The sequence below is a fragment of the Pantherophis guttatus genome, chromosome 1 (assembly GCF_059756535.1).
Source record: "Pantherophis guttatus breed Tessera chromosome 1, ASM5975653v1, whole genome shotgun sequence".
NCBI classification, from domain to species: domain Eukaryota; kingdom Metazoa; phylum Chordata; class Lepidosauria; order Squamata; family Colubridae; genus Pantherophis; species Pantherophis guttatus.
In genome coordinates this window covers 65,964,409-65,981,715 of record NC_142063.1, presented here as the reverse complement: position 1 = coordinate 65,981,715, position 17,307 = coordinate 65,964,409, and the positions used below count along the sequence as shown (strand labels likewise).

The 17,307-nt window shown below is 38.2% G+C and overlaps 1 protein-coding gene across 10 annotated transcripts in view; it reads right to left on the bottom strand.

Annotated features, from left to right (window-relative positions):
• RYR3 (ryanodine receptor 3) overlaps positions 1-17,307 on the bottom strand; it is a 290,814-nt gene that overhangs the window by 101,520 nt on the left and 171,987 nt on the right. For 5 of the 10 annotated variants that reach the window (XM_087875413.1, XM_087875434.1, XM_060687459.2 and 2 more), the window contains exons 47-55: positions 15,574-15,743; positions 10,190-10,410; positions 8,805-8,895; positions 8,395-8,535; positions 7,063-7,226; positions 5,796-5,874; positions 3,784-3,873; positions 2,756-2,902; positions 265-327 (exon numbers count right to left, since the gene is read on the bottom strand). In XM_087875413.1, coding sequence (XP_087731539.1) covers positions 265-327; positions 2,756-2,902; positions 3,784-3,873; positions 5,796-5,874; positions 7,063-7,226; positions 8,395-8,535; positions 8,805-8,895; positions 10,190-10,410; positions 15,574-15,743 — 1,166 coding nt within the window. Of the gene's footprint in view, positions 1-264; positions 328-2,755; positions 2,915-3,783; positions 3,874-5,795; positions 5,875-7,062; positions 7,245-8,394; positions 8,536-8,804; positions 8,896-10,189; positions 10,411-15,573; positions 15,744-17,307 lie in introns of all 10 variants that reach the window. The other 5 variants (XM_087875406.1, XM_087875424.1, XM_087875416.1 and 2 more) reach the window with 2 other exon arrangements.

Sequence of the window (17,307 nt, the reverse complement as noted above, 5' to 3'; positions counted from 1 at the left end):
AGTCACTCTCTCTCTCTCTTTTCTCCACATAGAACACTAAGACAGCACATAGTTCTATCTTCCACTTCATTAGGAACGCCTCACATTTCAGAAATTTCCCTTCTTCACTCAAGGCAGCTGGAAGGGTCACAATTCTTCTAGTTCTACTTTGTCAGGAACTTCTCCAATTTCAAAACTCTTCTCACAGATTCAGCCAGACTATAAATGTTTCAAATTTTCTCTACATTTCAATTTCTACAAAATATTGGACACTTTAAGACAAACCTGGAGTTCTCTGGAAAGTACAACATTTGAAAGATCAAGAGGTGCTGGGCTGTAGCCATTCCCCTGTTGTCAAAAGAAGATACATTGGCCATTATTGTTCATTCTTGAGATGACTTAGAAATGCACGATTTTGTATTTAATTTTAAACAATAAAGTAATAAGCAGAATGTTCTTATTCTTTATTATATTTCAGATAATATGAAGAGTTACGGACTTCATTGCCTTAACAATTGCCATGCATTCAAATCTACACAGTTCACAATCCTTCTAGGTTCTTTGGCAGAACATGATAAAGTCGATGTATGAATATCGACATTGCAACAAACAGAATATAAGAAACTAAAGTTCTCACATTTTTGCAAAAAACAGTTGCTTGATTATCTTTCAGTGACATGGGAAATGGTCATAATTATACATTACATAAATAAACTGTAGAGACAAAGCCTTGACAAAGTCCTGTCCTATTGTATAACAATTATGTAACCTCAATGAATATGTTTTAATTATAGACTTCTTTAAAAAAATACAAAATTACTCACGTAATTTATGATTCATTTATCCTTGTCATGTCAGAAATTTCAATATTATGTAGGAACAGGAGCCTCAGTTTTTTTTAATGAGTTTTAGAAATTGTATAGAACAGCCAATATATAAAATCTGATTTGAGCTTGATATGCTCAATTTTTCATTGTTGATAATTTATTTTAGAAAACGTATATGGCCGCCCAATTCACTTTCAGTGACTCTGGGCAATTGACAAAGATAAAAACTCAATATAAAAACAATAAGAAGCAATAACCGCCAGAAGTCAAATAGGTTGACTTCTGGGGCACTAAGAGAAAAAGGTTGTTCCTATATTTTGCTACTCTGAATCTTCCCATGTTTATATAGTAAAGCAAGATTTACCAGTGGTAAGCTTTATCATTTCTGCTAATTGATTTCTGCTAATTCATTGTCTGACTTCATAACTATAGGTAAAGTTAAAGGAGTGTATATCAACCCTGAAGCTGACCTGACTGAAGCCATTTTGAGGCTTTAGTGTTGCCACACTGGAGCTGAGGGATAGGGAAGTGGTGGTGGGGGAATAGAGATAGCTGGGGTTTTGTAGCCAAAACAAAATACTTTCTCCTGAGAAAGTACATTCTCACACCTAGTCAGAGAGAGTGACATTACCAGGCAACCAGACAGTGCCTTGATTGAACCACATGACTGATAGTTTGGGGAAGGGGAAAAACTTTTAATTTTAATTAGGTGAAAACCGTGGAAACCTTCAAAGTCGGTTTTCACCAGAACTGTGCCAATATGATATGTCCAATAAAACAATTCTTTGAGGAATCTACCTGCCTCGGAATTTTGTTTGCTATGGGTGTATTACTTGGAACCTTGACAGAGTGTTGATTAGATTTAAGAAATTAACTCTAGCAATAGCAATAGTACTTATCCATATATACCACTTCACAGTGCTTTACAGCCTAAGCGGTTTACAGAGAGGGCTGTACTATTGCCACCCAGCATAATGTCCTCATTTTACCAACCTCAGAAGGATGGAAGGCTGAATCAGAATTGAGACGGTCAGGATCGAACTCCTAGCAGTTGGCAGAATTAGCCTGTAATACTGCATTCTAACCACTGCGCCTCCCCCCCCCCGAGTTAGTGAGATAGTGAGATTTTAGTGAGATAAAGAACTGTTGAAATGTCAATTGCAGGAATTTCATCTTAATGTTTTTGGTGCTCTCTTAACATGGAATTCTATGCCCACTTATCACAAGAGTCCTGCAGAGGTTTAGCATACAGTTGCAGTAACAGGCATTGTTTTATTTTGCAACTTTGCAGAGTTCCAAGTAGTCACTAAATATATAAAAAGCATAAACCTGGTTAAGTTGAGCTAATGCATTTCTCTTTCAGTAGAAAGAGATGGTGAAAGTGATTGCTTAGGTACATCTGGTGGCCAGAGATTCTCAATCTCTATTTACCAGAGATTCCTGCCTAGAGTTGCTTGTTGTGTGCTACCCTGACTGTAGAAAGACAAATTCATGAAGGAAGAAGCTGAAGGTAAAACAACTTCTATTTACACTTCTCTGAAGAAACACAACTTGGCATTAATTTTTGTCAATCTGCTGTAAAAACATCAGCATACAGAGGGAAAATAATATCATTCTAAGTAATTGATATTCTTTTAATCATTGTCATTGAGTTGAACAATTATTCAAGCAAATACTGATTCATATACATTCATAAACTATCACATATGGATTCTTGCTGTTCTAAAATGCTGCAAAATGTGATAAAATTTCACCGAATTACCTATTTTAGATCAATTGAAATTATATTTTTATAAGTATGAAGATTTATGAATTTAACACATTTTGGGCAGTTTAAAAGATTGAATAATAAAACTCTCCCTTCCCCGCCAAAAAAGTAAAAAAAAAATAAAAGTAGCATTAATTCTGAAGAAATAGGAATCTTACATTTTGCTTTGTTTTTACTTTACCTGACTAGATTGTGATATGCTACGTAGCTTTTCATTTTCACGTTGCTGAGTCATATTTTCTCCATCCCTGTTTCTTTCGAGACTCCATCCCATTGCTAACATGGTTTTTAGAGATTCTCTGGCAGGCCATCGATAGATTTCCTTTTCCTTTAAAAAAATCTTGTGTTTCATGTAGAAAAAAAAAATCTAAAATATTTCCCCCCAGGAATAAACAAGTTTGCAGTCAATTGACTCTGTCTGTCTGTCTGTCTGTCTGTCTGTCTGTCTCTCTCTCTCTCTCTCACACACACACACACACACACACACACACACACACACACACACAAAAGTTTTGTGCTCCATGAGTCAAAATTCACTGAAGGCCACTGGAACATTTGTTCAATTCCACATGATCTCAATGCTGATTTTGAGATATCAATTTCCCATACCAGCTACTGATGATCTTGGGAAATGAATAAGTATAACATTCTCTCAAGTTCAGTTTCTTTTTCTTTAAAACTGCACAAAACTTTTTATGCATATTTTTATAAACACAAAAATACCACTATGTTTTTTATGCTTTTCCTTCTAGCATATGGGTGTTCGCAAGCTATTTTATATCATATCTTTTAAAAATATTACGTACTATAAGCATTTTTGTATGTATTATGGATTTGAAAAATAGCACTGCAATATCAAGGAAAATGAAAACTAGAAGATAATTATATTCTAATTCCAGGAATATGAATTAAGTCATTTCATATTAAAGTATGTACCAAATTAATATCATTGGCAATAGTCATATCTACTAAAAATTTACACACACACACACACACACACGTATGTATGTCTGTGTTTAGAAAACAAGGTTTACTAAATTTAAAAAATGAATACAAAAAATAAATCTCCATTTATAATTTAACCAATTGGTCATTTTGCATTTTCAGATTTTTATTTCCATTGACAAAGTAAATGGAACACTGATGAACATTAATGCAAACTGTACCCCACATTTGCCTGAGAAAAACATTTAAATTCATCTTCATTACCTTTTCAATCAAGGTTTTGAAAGGTCTTATTAAGGGATGTGTCTTTATATTTTCATCAAGTAATGGAGCATATTTCCATCCACAATTACTCTGGAAATAAAAGCATAATCCACACTGCATAATAAATTCCAGGAATTAATTGTCTGGAATAGTCATAATGGCCATTAACATACAATGCCTTTTTAATGAGTAGGAAAAGACCATGTTTGCTGGCCTGTGCATGACTAGAAAAAAGCACAAACCTCTGACAATAATGGCTTCATAGAAAAAGAAGCTCTTATCAGTATTATACAGATCACATGGGCAGGTGGATAATCTCATATATAAAACTGAAAAGCAAAATCATCACACAGGTGGATTGTTAGAAAATTCCATCCCAACATTATCCTATGATTTATACATCAATGAGTAGGGAGAATCCTATGTGAATTAGAAGAACATATTTGGTTATAAGCAAACATTATTTTTATTAGCTTAATTGTGCTTTCTGGAGGCTGATTCTGCTTTTCCCCCCTCAGCCTATGTTTTCTACATGGCTCACAATAATGAAAAATGACTAATCAAAGCAAGCAAATAGGATGAAAAAGGAACAGTAAAAGAGGTTGGCTGAAAAACAGGTATGCAACGTGCAATTTGCAGCACAGGTGAGGCAGGCAGAAAGGATAAGAATTAATCAGTCATTTAAGGACAATTTATCTCTGCTGTACTTGAAAAATATAAATCCTTTATGTACATCAAAATTCAGAGATTGCTCTCTGACAACGAAAAGAACATTTCAAAGCACTGTATAACTTTATTGAAAGGGCAATTAAGGCAACAATACAAAATTGAGAAAAATAAAACCACAAACCAGATTTTTATTTGAATAATATCTATATTGACATAGGGAGAATAGGAATGGACAGCTGACTTCCTCCTCAGCCCACAAACATTTGTCAGAATGCGCACAGAGACGTTTACAAACTATAGACAATTAGAGTTCTCAATGTGGGTCAGAAATTTTATATAGTTACGACATTTATTTGTTTGTTTATTTAATTTCCCGTCTTTATTATTTTTACAAATAATCCAGGGTAGCAAACATACCTAATATTTCTTCTTTCTCCACAACAACAACCTTGTGAGGTGGGTTAGGCTGAGAGAGAGTGACTGGCGCAAGGTCACCTAACTGATTATCATGCCTCAGGCGGAACTAGAACTCGTGGTCTCCTGGTTTGTAGCCTGATGCCATAAGCACTAGATCAAACTGACTCTATAGCAACCACAATACAATTGTTCTCCTCCTCCTCCTCCTTAATTAATATCAAAAGGGATCTTGAATTATGTCAATGCTCTGCTAACCAATAACAAATGTAATAGCAACAAAAAAGTTTAAGAATTAAGGAGGCTCTGTATCTATCTGGCCACGTTTAAAATAGTCAATCTGTTAATATGTTTTTGTCTTTCATTTTAAAGAACAATGCACCAAACAACAAACACGTTTATAAGTCAGAAAGAAGTCAAAGCCAATCTATTGTCCCTGAATATCCTTTCTGTGGCCATTGGAATGCTGAAAATTAAAACCCAGTTCTCTGTCATGTTGAGATGTTAAATAGATGAATAATGTAAGTGTTTGAATAGACAAGCACATTTTTAAAAGCCAAAAATGCCCAACCCCACTCATACATGTACAATGGCTCCTTCCAAATGTGGTGCAAATTTGACTTCCATTTCTTATCCGTGCTCTTAATCCATCTAATTATTTAAAAAAGGCATGTAAGTCAAAATTTCTTCCAATTACTATAATTGAAATGCACATGTTCTAATGTAATGACAATTTATAATAGCTTTAAAAGCTGTCAGGAAACCCACAGGTGTGAGGAAGGAAAGAAAGACTATGGAAAGACATTGCTAAAAATATATGTTCTGCCATAGTCTCAGAGCCATGGAGACAAATTGAATACATTTCTAAAATTCACTTTGAATGGTTTCTGTTCTTTTCTGGCAATTGTTAGAACTATAATAATCCATACCTTGTCACAGGCCCATTTTTCATGAGTATGTTCAGCATACTTGTTGACAATAAACTCCAACTTTTCAGGAAGTATAAAACTAAAAACCAAAAGTATATTATTATATGTAACTTATTTCAGTTAGGTAATACCATACCAGTTCATACCATTCTTTTCCAAAACAAACAGAACAATCTATACAAATATGAGTTTAAATCATGCCCTCACTAAATATATTAAACCATGTTTTGTTATTACAATTCTGTTTACAATTTATTTATTTATCTATTAATCAAACAATTTATATGGCTGTCTAACAAAGTGGAGTGACTGCCCTTTGGAACATTTTACCCTCTAAGGCAGAGGTGGGGAACTATGGCCCCTTTGTGACTTTTGGACTTCAACTCCCAGAATTCCTGAACCAGCATGGAATTCAGCCATGGAAACAGCCAGCTCTGCTTTTTGGCCTGGGGACCAAATGGGGCAGTTCCACACTTGAGCCGAATTGATGGCACATTCCCCCTCCCCCATACTTTGCACTCTGCTATCCACCCAGCCATATTTTGGTTTATCATATTGATGTATTTTTATTGTGTTCTTTTTCATTGTTTCCTTTACTGTTCCATTATTTCACTTCTGTTTACAGTTCTTTGATTTTCTTCCTTTTATTATTGTAAACTGCATAGAGTAGCCCCATGGTGAGACAGGCACCAAATAAATTTAACAAATAATAATAACTTTAACAAACAGGCATCCAGGCATCTTAAAGCATTAAAAACTTTGTACTAGTATAAATTTGATTAAGAAATATGTGACTAAGTATTAATATTAATTCTTAGTTACAGTACATATTACAGTGTGACTTACATTAAGAGACTGGAAGATAAATGTTATGGCAGTTGCATCTTGCAATTACTATTCTATTCCAGATTAAAGGGTTGACCAGCTGGTAACAATCTAGAATCCCCCAAAATGTTTTAATTACAATCCACAAACTCTTGCCTTTGGCCATTCTAGCAGGGGCTGATGGGAATTGGAATCCAAACAATAGTCTTTTCTTATTCTAAATTTATATTTACACCACAACCACCACTCATCAATTGATCAGTTAGTATTCATATTTCAGAGGAAAAATAGACTATACACAACTCAGTGGAGCAACAAAATCAAGTTAACAATATATTTTTGAACTTGCGTATTACATTCTGTGAATGAATCAGTGTATTTCATAGCAGTGCTAAATAACAAAATAAATATCCTTAGAAAAAGTAAAGATATTATGACTCACTTCACTGTGCTGATAGGTTTCGGATCAAAATTTCCCTCAGCATCCACTGACGTCTGCTTTTCTAAAAATGAAGTAATTCGAGTGTCTAAGTAATCTGGTGGCAAAGCCCCAGCTATTGCACTTAAACAAGGCAAGGCCATTCGGAAGAGTTCTGGATCATACTTCTGCAGGAGAGATAGGAACTGGTTGGAAAGTCCAATAAAAAAACATGCAAAGTGTTAGTTAAGGTAAAAAAAAAAATCCCCATAGAAGCAGCATTAGTAGATGCTGATAGTAAATGGAGAAGAACGTTTTAGAAAAAGAAAGAAAAATAAGAATGTGTATGTATGTCTCTCTCTGTGTTACAATAGGTTGAATTGAACAACACCTCTTCTGGTACAATCTACTGCAGGTGAGTGAAACATGACTGTGTTAGCTTTTTCCTATCAGTCTAAGGTACTTTTCTGACCACATGTGTACTTACACATATATTACTTTATATCTAATATTTATATTTAGTTACTGTATATTGGACATTAATACAATTGAGCGAGTCCAGAGATATTTCACGAGAAGAGTACTCCACTCCTCTGCTCACAACAGAATACCTTATGCCACCAGGCTTGAAATTTTGGGCTTAGACAACTTAGAACTACGCCGCCTTCGGTCTGACCTAAGCATAGTACACAAAATTATCTGCTACAATGTCCTACCTGTCAATGACTACTTCAGCTTCAACCACAATAATACACAAGCACACAATAGATACAAACTTAAGATAAACCACTCCAAACTCGATTGCAGAAAATACGATTTCAGCAACAGAGTGGTCAATGCCTGGAATGCACTACCTGATTCTGTGGTTTCATCCCTAAACCCCCATAACTTTAACCTTAGACTGTCTACTGTTGACCTCATCACATTCCTAAGAGGTCTGTAAGGGGCGTGCACAAGTATACCAACGTGCCTACCGTCCCTGTCCTACTGTCCCCATTTATTCGTATCCATTTCCTGTATTCATAATCATGTTTATACTTATATCTGTTATCTTATACATGTTTGACAAAAATAAATAAATGAAAAAAAAAATAAACAATATTGTTTTTTCACTTCTCATGAAAGGCCAAAATAAGGATAGTAGAAAATTGTATGTTTGCATAGGAGAAGCATCTGATCTAACAATGCTCAGCATGTAATAGAGGAAAAGTGCTATTATCTAACTTCTTATTAATCACTATGTTCTCATAGATTATGAATGTGATATAAACAGGACAATTTTTCTAGCTGTATTTGTACTTATATTGGTGTATGTGTATTCAAGCAATGCCTTTTAATTTGAAGTTTTATGTTTACCTTATGAGAGAGGGAATCAAATATTCCCCAAAAAAGTTTTTCCGTCAAATGTAATTCTTCTTCAGCTGCTGTTCCATAATTTCCCCATCCTGAAGACAAGCAATAATATTTCCAGCATTGCTCATAGTGATTTGTTAAAAGCTGTAAACAGCATAAAAATACATTTAAAAATATATTAAAACAAATTGAAAATCAATATGCATTGGTATGATATAATGCAGATTATGACCTTTTATTTTTTATGTAACAAATCTAGTATTAATTTATACAAATAATGTACTTTTTACCAAATATACATTGAAAAACATTTGGAACATTGCCTTTCAATGTACTTTCTAAAACATAAAGAAGGAAAAAGGCACTCACAGTACTCAAACATTTAATGCCACGGCAGAAATAGAAATACTGACCTTTAATGACATTTTACAGTATTCATTAAGTAAAGGTACATCAAAAACTAATCGCCGAAGAAGTTGTTGTAGCATCGAAGGCCGTAAGTGGCTATAATTAAAAAAGAAGTTCATTTTCAATTTCAATCTTTTTAATAAATATGCAAAGCATTTACAGGATCAGCTGAAATACAGGACATTTAATACAAATACTTGATAAAAAAAGGCTGTCTAAAAGATTAATTTCATCAAAAAGGCAGAATTCATAGAAAACTTTATTAGACCATATATAATGCAAACGCCTCTTTTTAGATCTTTACAGTATTATTAAGCAAGCAAAAAGTGATGACTGGTCTCATATACCAGTGATTTCACCATATCCCTGCCCATACTACCTGTGGCCCCTAAAGCTGAGAATTTTCTTGAAAGAAAAACGTGTCTCCTCATTACGAAAAAGGATACTAATCTTTTATATTCTACAATGACTAGAATAATTTAGTATTTATAGGCTAAAATATTGTTGAATAATGATATTACAGCAAAGTGTGAAATATCAGAAATTTAGATCTGAAATCCCATCTATTTTTCAAAATCATTGTTTTTTTTATTAAAATATGCTCAATTAACTGATGCTCGGGTAACTGATTTTGCTCTTAAATCAAATACGTAGAAAGAATGGATGTGTAAATTGGAGAAAAACTATTGCTTTTTTCACCTCCAAAGTGCACCTTCTGCATTTAATAGATTTTTTAAAGGTGACAGAATATACTACTTTATTTGGAGATGAACATGTGTTATTTAAAGCTAACTTGGTTCATACTCTGTCATGAAGATAGACAAAGTGAATTAAACCTGCCTTGTTCCCTTATACCAGCAGTCCTTGACTTATGACCACAATTGAGCCCAAAATTTCTGTTGTGAGGCATTTGTTAAGTGAATTTTGCTCCATTTTACAACCTTGCTTGCCTCTGTTGTTAAGTGAATCACTGCAGTGGTTAAGTTAGTAACCTGGTTTTTAAGTGAACCTGTCTTCCCCATTGACTTTGCTTGTCAGGAGGTCACAAAAGGGGATCATATTATTTGGGACACAGCAATGGTCATAAATATGAACCAGTTGCCAAGCATCTGAATTTTGATCAGATGACCCTAGGGATGTTGCAACGGTCGTCAGTGTGAAAAACGGTCATAAATCACTTTTTTCAGTGTTGTTTTAACTTTGAATGATCACTAAATGAATTGGTGTAAGTCGAGGACCTGTTATATAGCCTTCTCTTGTACTCACTTTGCTGGCACAAATTCTGTTCTACGTTTCTGTGTTTCTTTCCTCTCTCAATGAATATCACATAAATTATATTAGAGATATTGTTTTCACAAGAAATAGAAGAAGATTTTATGCAAATACTTACTGGCAGACAGCAAGCAAGCATTCCTCAATTGTGTCTCTTTGTGCTTTTATAAGAGAGCGCCCTTTGGACAGACGGTATATTGTATGAAGAGTGGAATCAATCAACGAGATGTAATGCTCAGATCCCAAAAAGAGAGAAGCACACCGTGTGAGTAATGGGAACACAGCTGTGCAAATATATCTATTTAGAGCAAGAGCTGTCTCGGTGGTACTTAGAGAAATCTGCATAAAAGATACACATTAATATGGTTACTGTCTGATTAATATATATTCTATTTTATTATTGAATATTCTGAGCATAATTCTTCTCAGAGGACCGCACAATAACTTAAGACTTTCAGGCCAGATACATGAATGCATGTTGATGAAAGCTCTTACCTCTCTTATTTTTATAGTTTGGAAAAAGCCCAATGTCAATGAATTTCCAGAATATACTATAGAGCCGTGATGGCGAACCTATGACATGTGTGCCACAGGTGGCACAGGGAGCATTGCCCTAGCTCAGCTCCAGTGCGCATGTGCACGCCGGCCAACTGATTTTCAGGCCTTCCGGGCCCACTTAAAGTCGGGAAACGAGCTGTTTCCGCTTCTGGAGGGCCTCAGGGGGAGTGGGGAAGGACGTTTTCGTCCTCCCCAGGCTCCTAGAAAGCCTCTGGAACCTGGGGAGAGCAAAAAATGGGCCTTCTGTGCCAAAAACGAGGGTTGCCTGGGAGGGGGGGTCGTGCGCGCATGTGTGTGGGGCGGGCGGAATTGAATTATGGGTGTGGGCACACACACGACCTCCTCGCGCTCCCCCAACTTTTGGCACACGACAGTAAAAGGGTTAGCCATCACTGCTATAGTGTGAAAGGCTTGTTGCATGATATGGGAGACAGCATCATCAAAGCTAAAGTGTATACTTTTTAACCAGTCTTTCCTTTCCTCCTGAAAAAGATGTTCTTACAACCTGAAATGCTTTATCTATCCATAACACTGTCAAGAATATTGGAAAGCTGCTTCTTTAACATCTTTTTTTTTTTTTAGATTCTTTTTCTATTTGCTTTTTTCATTACGATTCTTTTTTACTCTCTGTATTTTCCCTTGTGGTTTTTACTTTTATATGTATTACAACATGCAGATACTCAATCTACAAGTAATGCATCCATAGAGCAGTCTACTGTAGCTCAACCCCCACCCAAAAAAATCACTCAATTTCTTCCTTCATTCTTTTCTTTCATCCTGCATTTAATCTTTATTGTATCTAGTGAGTCAATTCTTTCTTTCTTTCTTTCTTTCTTTCTTTCTTTCTTTCTTTCTTTCTTTCTTTCTTTCTTTCTTTCCTTCCTTCCTTCCTTCCTTCCTTCCTTCCTTCTTTCTCTATTATCTATCTATCTATCTATCTATCTATCTATCTATCTATCTATCATCTGTCTGATATGTCCTTCCAATCATATCTGATTCTGAGCATCATGTAGACATACCAGCAGTAAGAAGATTAAAATATAACAGTATAAATGTAATACCATAATAATATTATAACATAATAGCTTAATCCTGCAGGTTATAAACATCCATTATGTTCCTGGATTAGGGCTTGGGAGGTTAGTCTTATGGGCCCATAAGTTTTTAAAATAATTTTGCATTGCGTATTACCTATAGTAGCCATTTAAATGTGTGTATTATGGATTGAGGGTTGATATACTGTTGTTTACTTTTGTTGATTTATTTTATTTATTAAATTTATATGCTGCCCATCTCACTGATCAGATGACTGGGCAGTTTGCAAGGAGTAAAAGATAAATGTAAAAACATTTAAAATTAAGAAGAGTTACTGGTATATAAAAAACTGAAACCAAGGGTAGAGACAGCACAGGGGTGAGATGTTCTTTATACCCTCTCAATCACCTCCAGCAGAGAGTGTCTCCTTCAGGGTCCCAAGCCAACCAGTGATACCACATTTTAATGCCCTTCCAGAAGGCCAAAAGGACAGGAACAATTCTCATCTCTGGTGGCTGAATGTTCCCTAGAATGGGGGCCACAGCAGGAAAGGTTCTTCTCCTTTATACTGCCAGCCAGAATTCCTTAACCAGTGGGGTCCGCAGGAGGCCTCTTCTGCTGGAGCAAGTGGGATGGGCTAGTCCTACTGGGGCAAGATACTGTAACTCCTCAGATACTCTAGAGCTCCCTTAGGGCCAGCTAAGGGGGTAAAGTCAATTACCAAACCAGGTTTTTAATTGTTTTCATGTGCTGTTAAACCCTTCCAGAAGCTAGCTAGCTATCTATCTATCTATCTATCTATCTATCTATCTATCTATTTATTTATTAGATTTCTATACCACCCTACTCCCGAAGGACTCAGGGCGGTGCACAGCCAAACAATAAAAACACATACAATACAAAATTTAAAAAATAGAATAAAATCAGATTAAATAATTTTGGCCCCAACAAATTTAAAACCCCAAACATTTAAAACCAATTTAAAATTAAATGTATAAAATACTAAAAGATATTTAAAATTTTAAAAATCTTTTATAAAAGAGGGGGAAAATTAGGCCAGGCCGGCCTGGTGAAATAGTAAGGTCTTTAAGGCGCGGCGGAAGGTGCGCAGATCCGGGGTCCTCCGTATCTCTGGGGGGGGCTCGTTCCAGATAGTAGATGCCCCCACAGAGAAGGCTCTCCCCCTGGGGGCCACCAGTCGGCATTGTTTGGCTGACGGCACCCGGAGGAGTCCCTCTCTATGGGAGCGTACCGGCCGGTGGGAGGCTATTGATGGTAGTAGGCGGTCCCGCAAGTACCCGGGTCCTAAGCCAAGGAGCGCTTTAAAAGTGGTAACCAGAACCTTGAAGCGCACCCGGAAGACCACTGGGAGCCAGTGCAGCTCGCGCAGGAGGGGTGTTACATGGGAACGCCATGTCACTCCCATCACCACCCGCGCGGCCGCACTCTGCGCCAGTTGGAGCCTCCGGGTGCTCCTCAAGGGGAGCCCCAAGTAGAGAGCATTGCAATAGTCCAGGCGGGAGGTGACAAGGGCATGAGTGACCGTGCGTAACGAGTCCCGATCCAGAAAGGGACGCAACTGGCGAATCAGGCGAACCTGATGAAAAATCCTCCCGGTCACGGCCGTCAAGTGCTCTTCTAAAGACAGCCGTGAATCCAGGAGGACGCCCAAGTTGCGAGCCCTCTCCGTGGGGGCCAATGATTCGCCCCCAATAGTCAGTGATGGCGTCAACTGACTATATCGGGACGTCGGAAACCACAGACACTCGGTCTTGGATGGGTTGAGCCTGAGCCTGTTCCTCCCCATCCAGATCTGTATGGCCTCCAGGCACCGGGACATCACTTCAAGGGCATCGTTGGGGTGATCCGGGATGGAGATGTACAGCTGGGTGTCGTCAGCGTACTGATGGTATTCCACCCCGAAACCACGGATGATCTCGCCCAGCGGCTTCACATAAATGTTGAACAGGAGAGGCGAGAGGACCGACCCTTGCGACACCCCACATATGAGGGGCCTCGGGGTCGACCTCTGTCCCCCTGTCAACACAGACTGCGACCGGTCAGAGAGAAAGGAGGAGAACCACCGCAGTGGCAGTGCCTCCCACCCCCAACTCTTCCAACCAGTGCAGCATGATACCATGGTCGATGATATCAAAAGCTGCTGAGAGATCTAACAGGACCAGGACAGAGGAGCACCCCCTGTCCCGAGCCCTCCAGAGATCATCAACCAACGCGACCAATGCTGTTTCCGTGCTGTACCCAGGCCTGAAGCCCGACTGGAATGGATCCAGATACGTCGTTTCATCCAGGTGCTGGGGGAGCTGTTGCACGACCATACTCTCAACAACCTTCGCAAAAAGCGAAGGTTGGAGACCGGACGATAATTTACCAACATTGCCGGGTCCAGGGAAGGCTTCTTGAGGAGAGGCCTTACCACCGCCTCTTTCAAGGCGGCGGGAAAGTCACCCTCACTCAGCAAAGCGTTTATAATCCCCTGGAGCCAACCTCGTGTCACTTCCTAGGAAGCCAGTACTAACCAGGAAGGACACGGGTCCAATAAACAAGTGGTCGCGTTCAGTCTACCCAGAATCCTGTCCACGTCCTCAGGGGTCACAGGATCAAACTAATCCCAGATAACATTCTCAAGACCTGCCCCTGTCTCTCCCCCTGAGATTACCCAGTCGGAGTCCAAATCTTCCCGAATCTGAGTGATTTTGTCATACAGATACTGAACAAAATCCTTGGCTCTACCCTCCAAGGGGTCCTCCCACGCTTCCTGGTGGAGCAGGGAGCGGCAGCCGGGCGATTATCTGATGACGCAATAAGAGCAACAAAATAACTACATTTTGCTGCTTTTATCGCCACTAAGTAATTCCTAATGTGGGATCTTACTAGTGTCCGGTCAGATTCAGAAAGACTGTCCCTCCAACTACTCTCTAGGCGTCTTTTCCAGCGCTTCAACTCCCTCAGCTCCTCGGTAAACCAAGGAGCCAATTGAGATCGGCTCCGGGTCAGAGGCCGCAAAGGCACGACCCGATCCAGAGCACCAGCAGCCGCCCTATCCCAGGTGGCCACCAGGTCTCCAGTCCAGGCATGTGCCAGAACCTCAGGAAATGGCCCAAGCTCTGTCTGGAATCTGTCAGGTTCCATCAGGCGTCTGGGGCGGAACCATCTTACCGGCTCCGCCTCCCTGCGGCGGGGTGCAGCGGTTCGAAAGTCGAGACGAAGGAGAGAGTGATCTGACCATGACAAGGATTCAGTAACTATATCCCCTATATGAGAAATTAACATTAAAATGAAACTTTGGCAAAAATGCAGAGAAGAGCAACTAAGACGATTAAAGGCCTGAAGACTAAAACATATGAAGAATGGTTGCAGGATTTGGGTTTGGCTAGTCTAGAGAAAAAAAGGACTAAGGGGGAAACATGATAACAGCATTCCAGTATTTGAGAGGCTGCCACAAACTTATTTTCCAAAGCACCAGAGGGCAGGACAAGAAACAATGGATGGAAACTAATCAAGGAGAGAATAATCAAGGAGAGATGCAACCTGGAATCGAGAAGAAGCTTCTGTCCTATTATCACTTACATATTTACTTTGGCCTGAACAAGATCTTTAATGATGCTGTTCTCAGTGGTAGAGTTTGATTTTTATGTTAACTACCTTCTTTATCATTGTTTATTAATGCTTTGTTTCATTAATGTTTTGGTAAGCCTTGAGTAGTTTATAATAAAAGGCAGGTCACAGTTTATTTAAATTTATAAACTGCTGATAAATGTACATGCAAACTCTTAATATTACAACACTCTAATTGCAGAAAATAAATTATAGTGCTTAGCTAAATTCCAATACTGCCATGAAGCAAATCTCCTTAATACAGTTAGAGAATAATAGCAAACAGTACTCAGCTGTATCCAATGAAGCACATGCCCTTAAATCTGGTAAAAATCCAACTTCCAGAAGGTGAAGGAGGAAGGTTTGGTCCTTTATACCATAGACACGATCTAGAAAAAGCACCATGGGTGCTTTGTGGTCAGGACAGAAAGTTGCAGACATATTTGGCTCAGTGACTGTTCCATCTGACAAAAAAAAGAAAAAAAGAAAGAGCCATTATCTCAGTACAAATATTGCTCTACATTTATTCAATTTAGCTATATAGAGCTTCTGCCTGCAAACAAGTGAAAATGCAATGCTGGTCTGATATTCACTTATTTAAGGCTGTCATTATTTCAACATTCACTTACCTTACTTTAGAGCAGGGGTGTCAAACTCAAGGCCCACGGGCAGAATCCTACCCACGGAATGCTTAGATCTGGCCTGTGGGGCCGGCCTGGAAACAGCAAAGCACTGGCACACAGTGCCTCTGCCGTGAAAACGGAGCTTGGGAGGGCCTGAGCTCCATTTTCTCTGGTACAGGGCTGCAGGAGGCCGTCACGGCCGAAAACAGAGTGCAGGGGGCCACACACAAAGGAAGAAGAAAGGAGAATGAAGAGGGAAGAGGGAAGGAAAAAGAAGAAAAGGAAGGAAGGAAGGAAGGAAGGAAGGAAGGAAGGAAGGAAGGAAGGAACGAAGGAAGGAGTTTATAATAAGAGTGAGGGAGGGTCTCAGGGAAGTCCTGCCTTAGCACTTGGCCACCATAGGTGCCCACAACACAAGTGACATCGAGCTGGACATGCCCACCATGGCCACGCCCACCATGGCCACGCCCAACCCCCCAGCTCTCCCAGATCAAACACAACCCCTGAGGCGGCCCTCAATGAAATCAGTTTTGACACCCCTGGTTTAGAGAAACCAGAAAACCAAAATAACAGTAGTCTAAATTCAAATTCACGGATCCACTTCATGGTCCTATTGTAAAATCTTTGAAATCTAAGTTATATGAAAATAACCTAAACTTTGATATATAGAGAGAAATAAGTTGGGGCTTCTGAAGTCTTAAAGTGTTAATAAATCATTATTTATTATTAATCATTAATCATCATTATTAATCATTAATCATCAACACTATCATTAAGTGTTGTACCTTGTGATTCTTGACAATGTATCTTGTCTTTTTATGTATACTGAGAACATATGCACCAAAGACAAATTCCTTGTGTGTCCAATCACACTTGGCCAATAAAGAATTCTATTCTATTCTATTCTATTCTATTCTATTCTATTCTATTCTATTCTATTCTATTCTATTCTATTCTATTCTATTCTATTCTAAATGGTTAATAAAAAGCGATTTTTGTTCGTCAGTAGACAAGCACAATTTTATACCAAGAATGAGGAAACAGAACAGATGACCAAACAATAGTTTGAATTTTCTGTAGGAGATAAATGTAACAAAATGTTGCACTCTTAAGTTATCCAGTTCAGAAGTCAAATCTGTTATTCTACACTTTTATCATCCTGGTTTTGTTCTGTGCTGTTTTGCTTCTTTTCCTTCCTTTACAGGCCCTAACTTTTTTTATATATTTGGCAGACCTTGCAATTTCCTCTATTCTTCTGATATCTTTTGTCTGTATGATGTGTTATTTTCAACTATGTAAATAATAGCTCTTCCACCTTGAAAAGCTGTTATTATTTCATGATATAAAAAGCAGCATTCTTTTTTGTTGTTGTTGTTTATGATCTTGTTTGAAAAACAGGAAGACA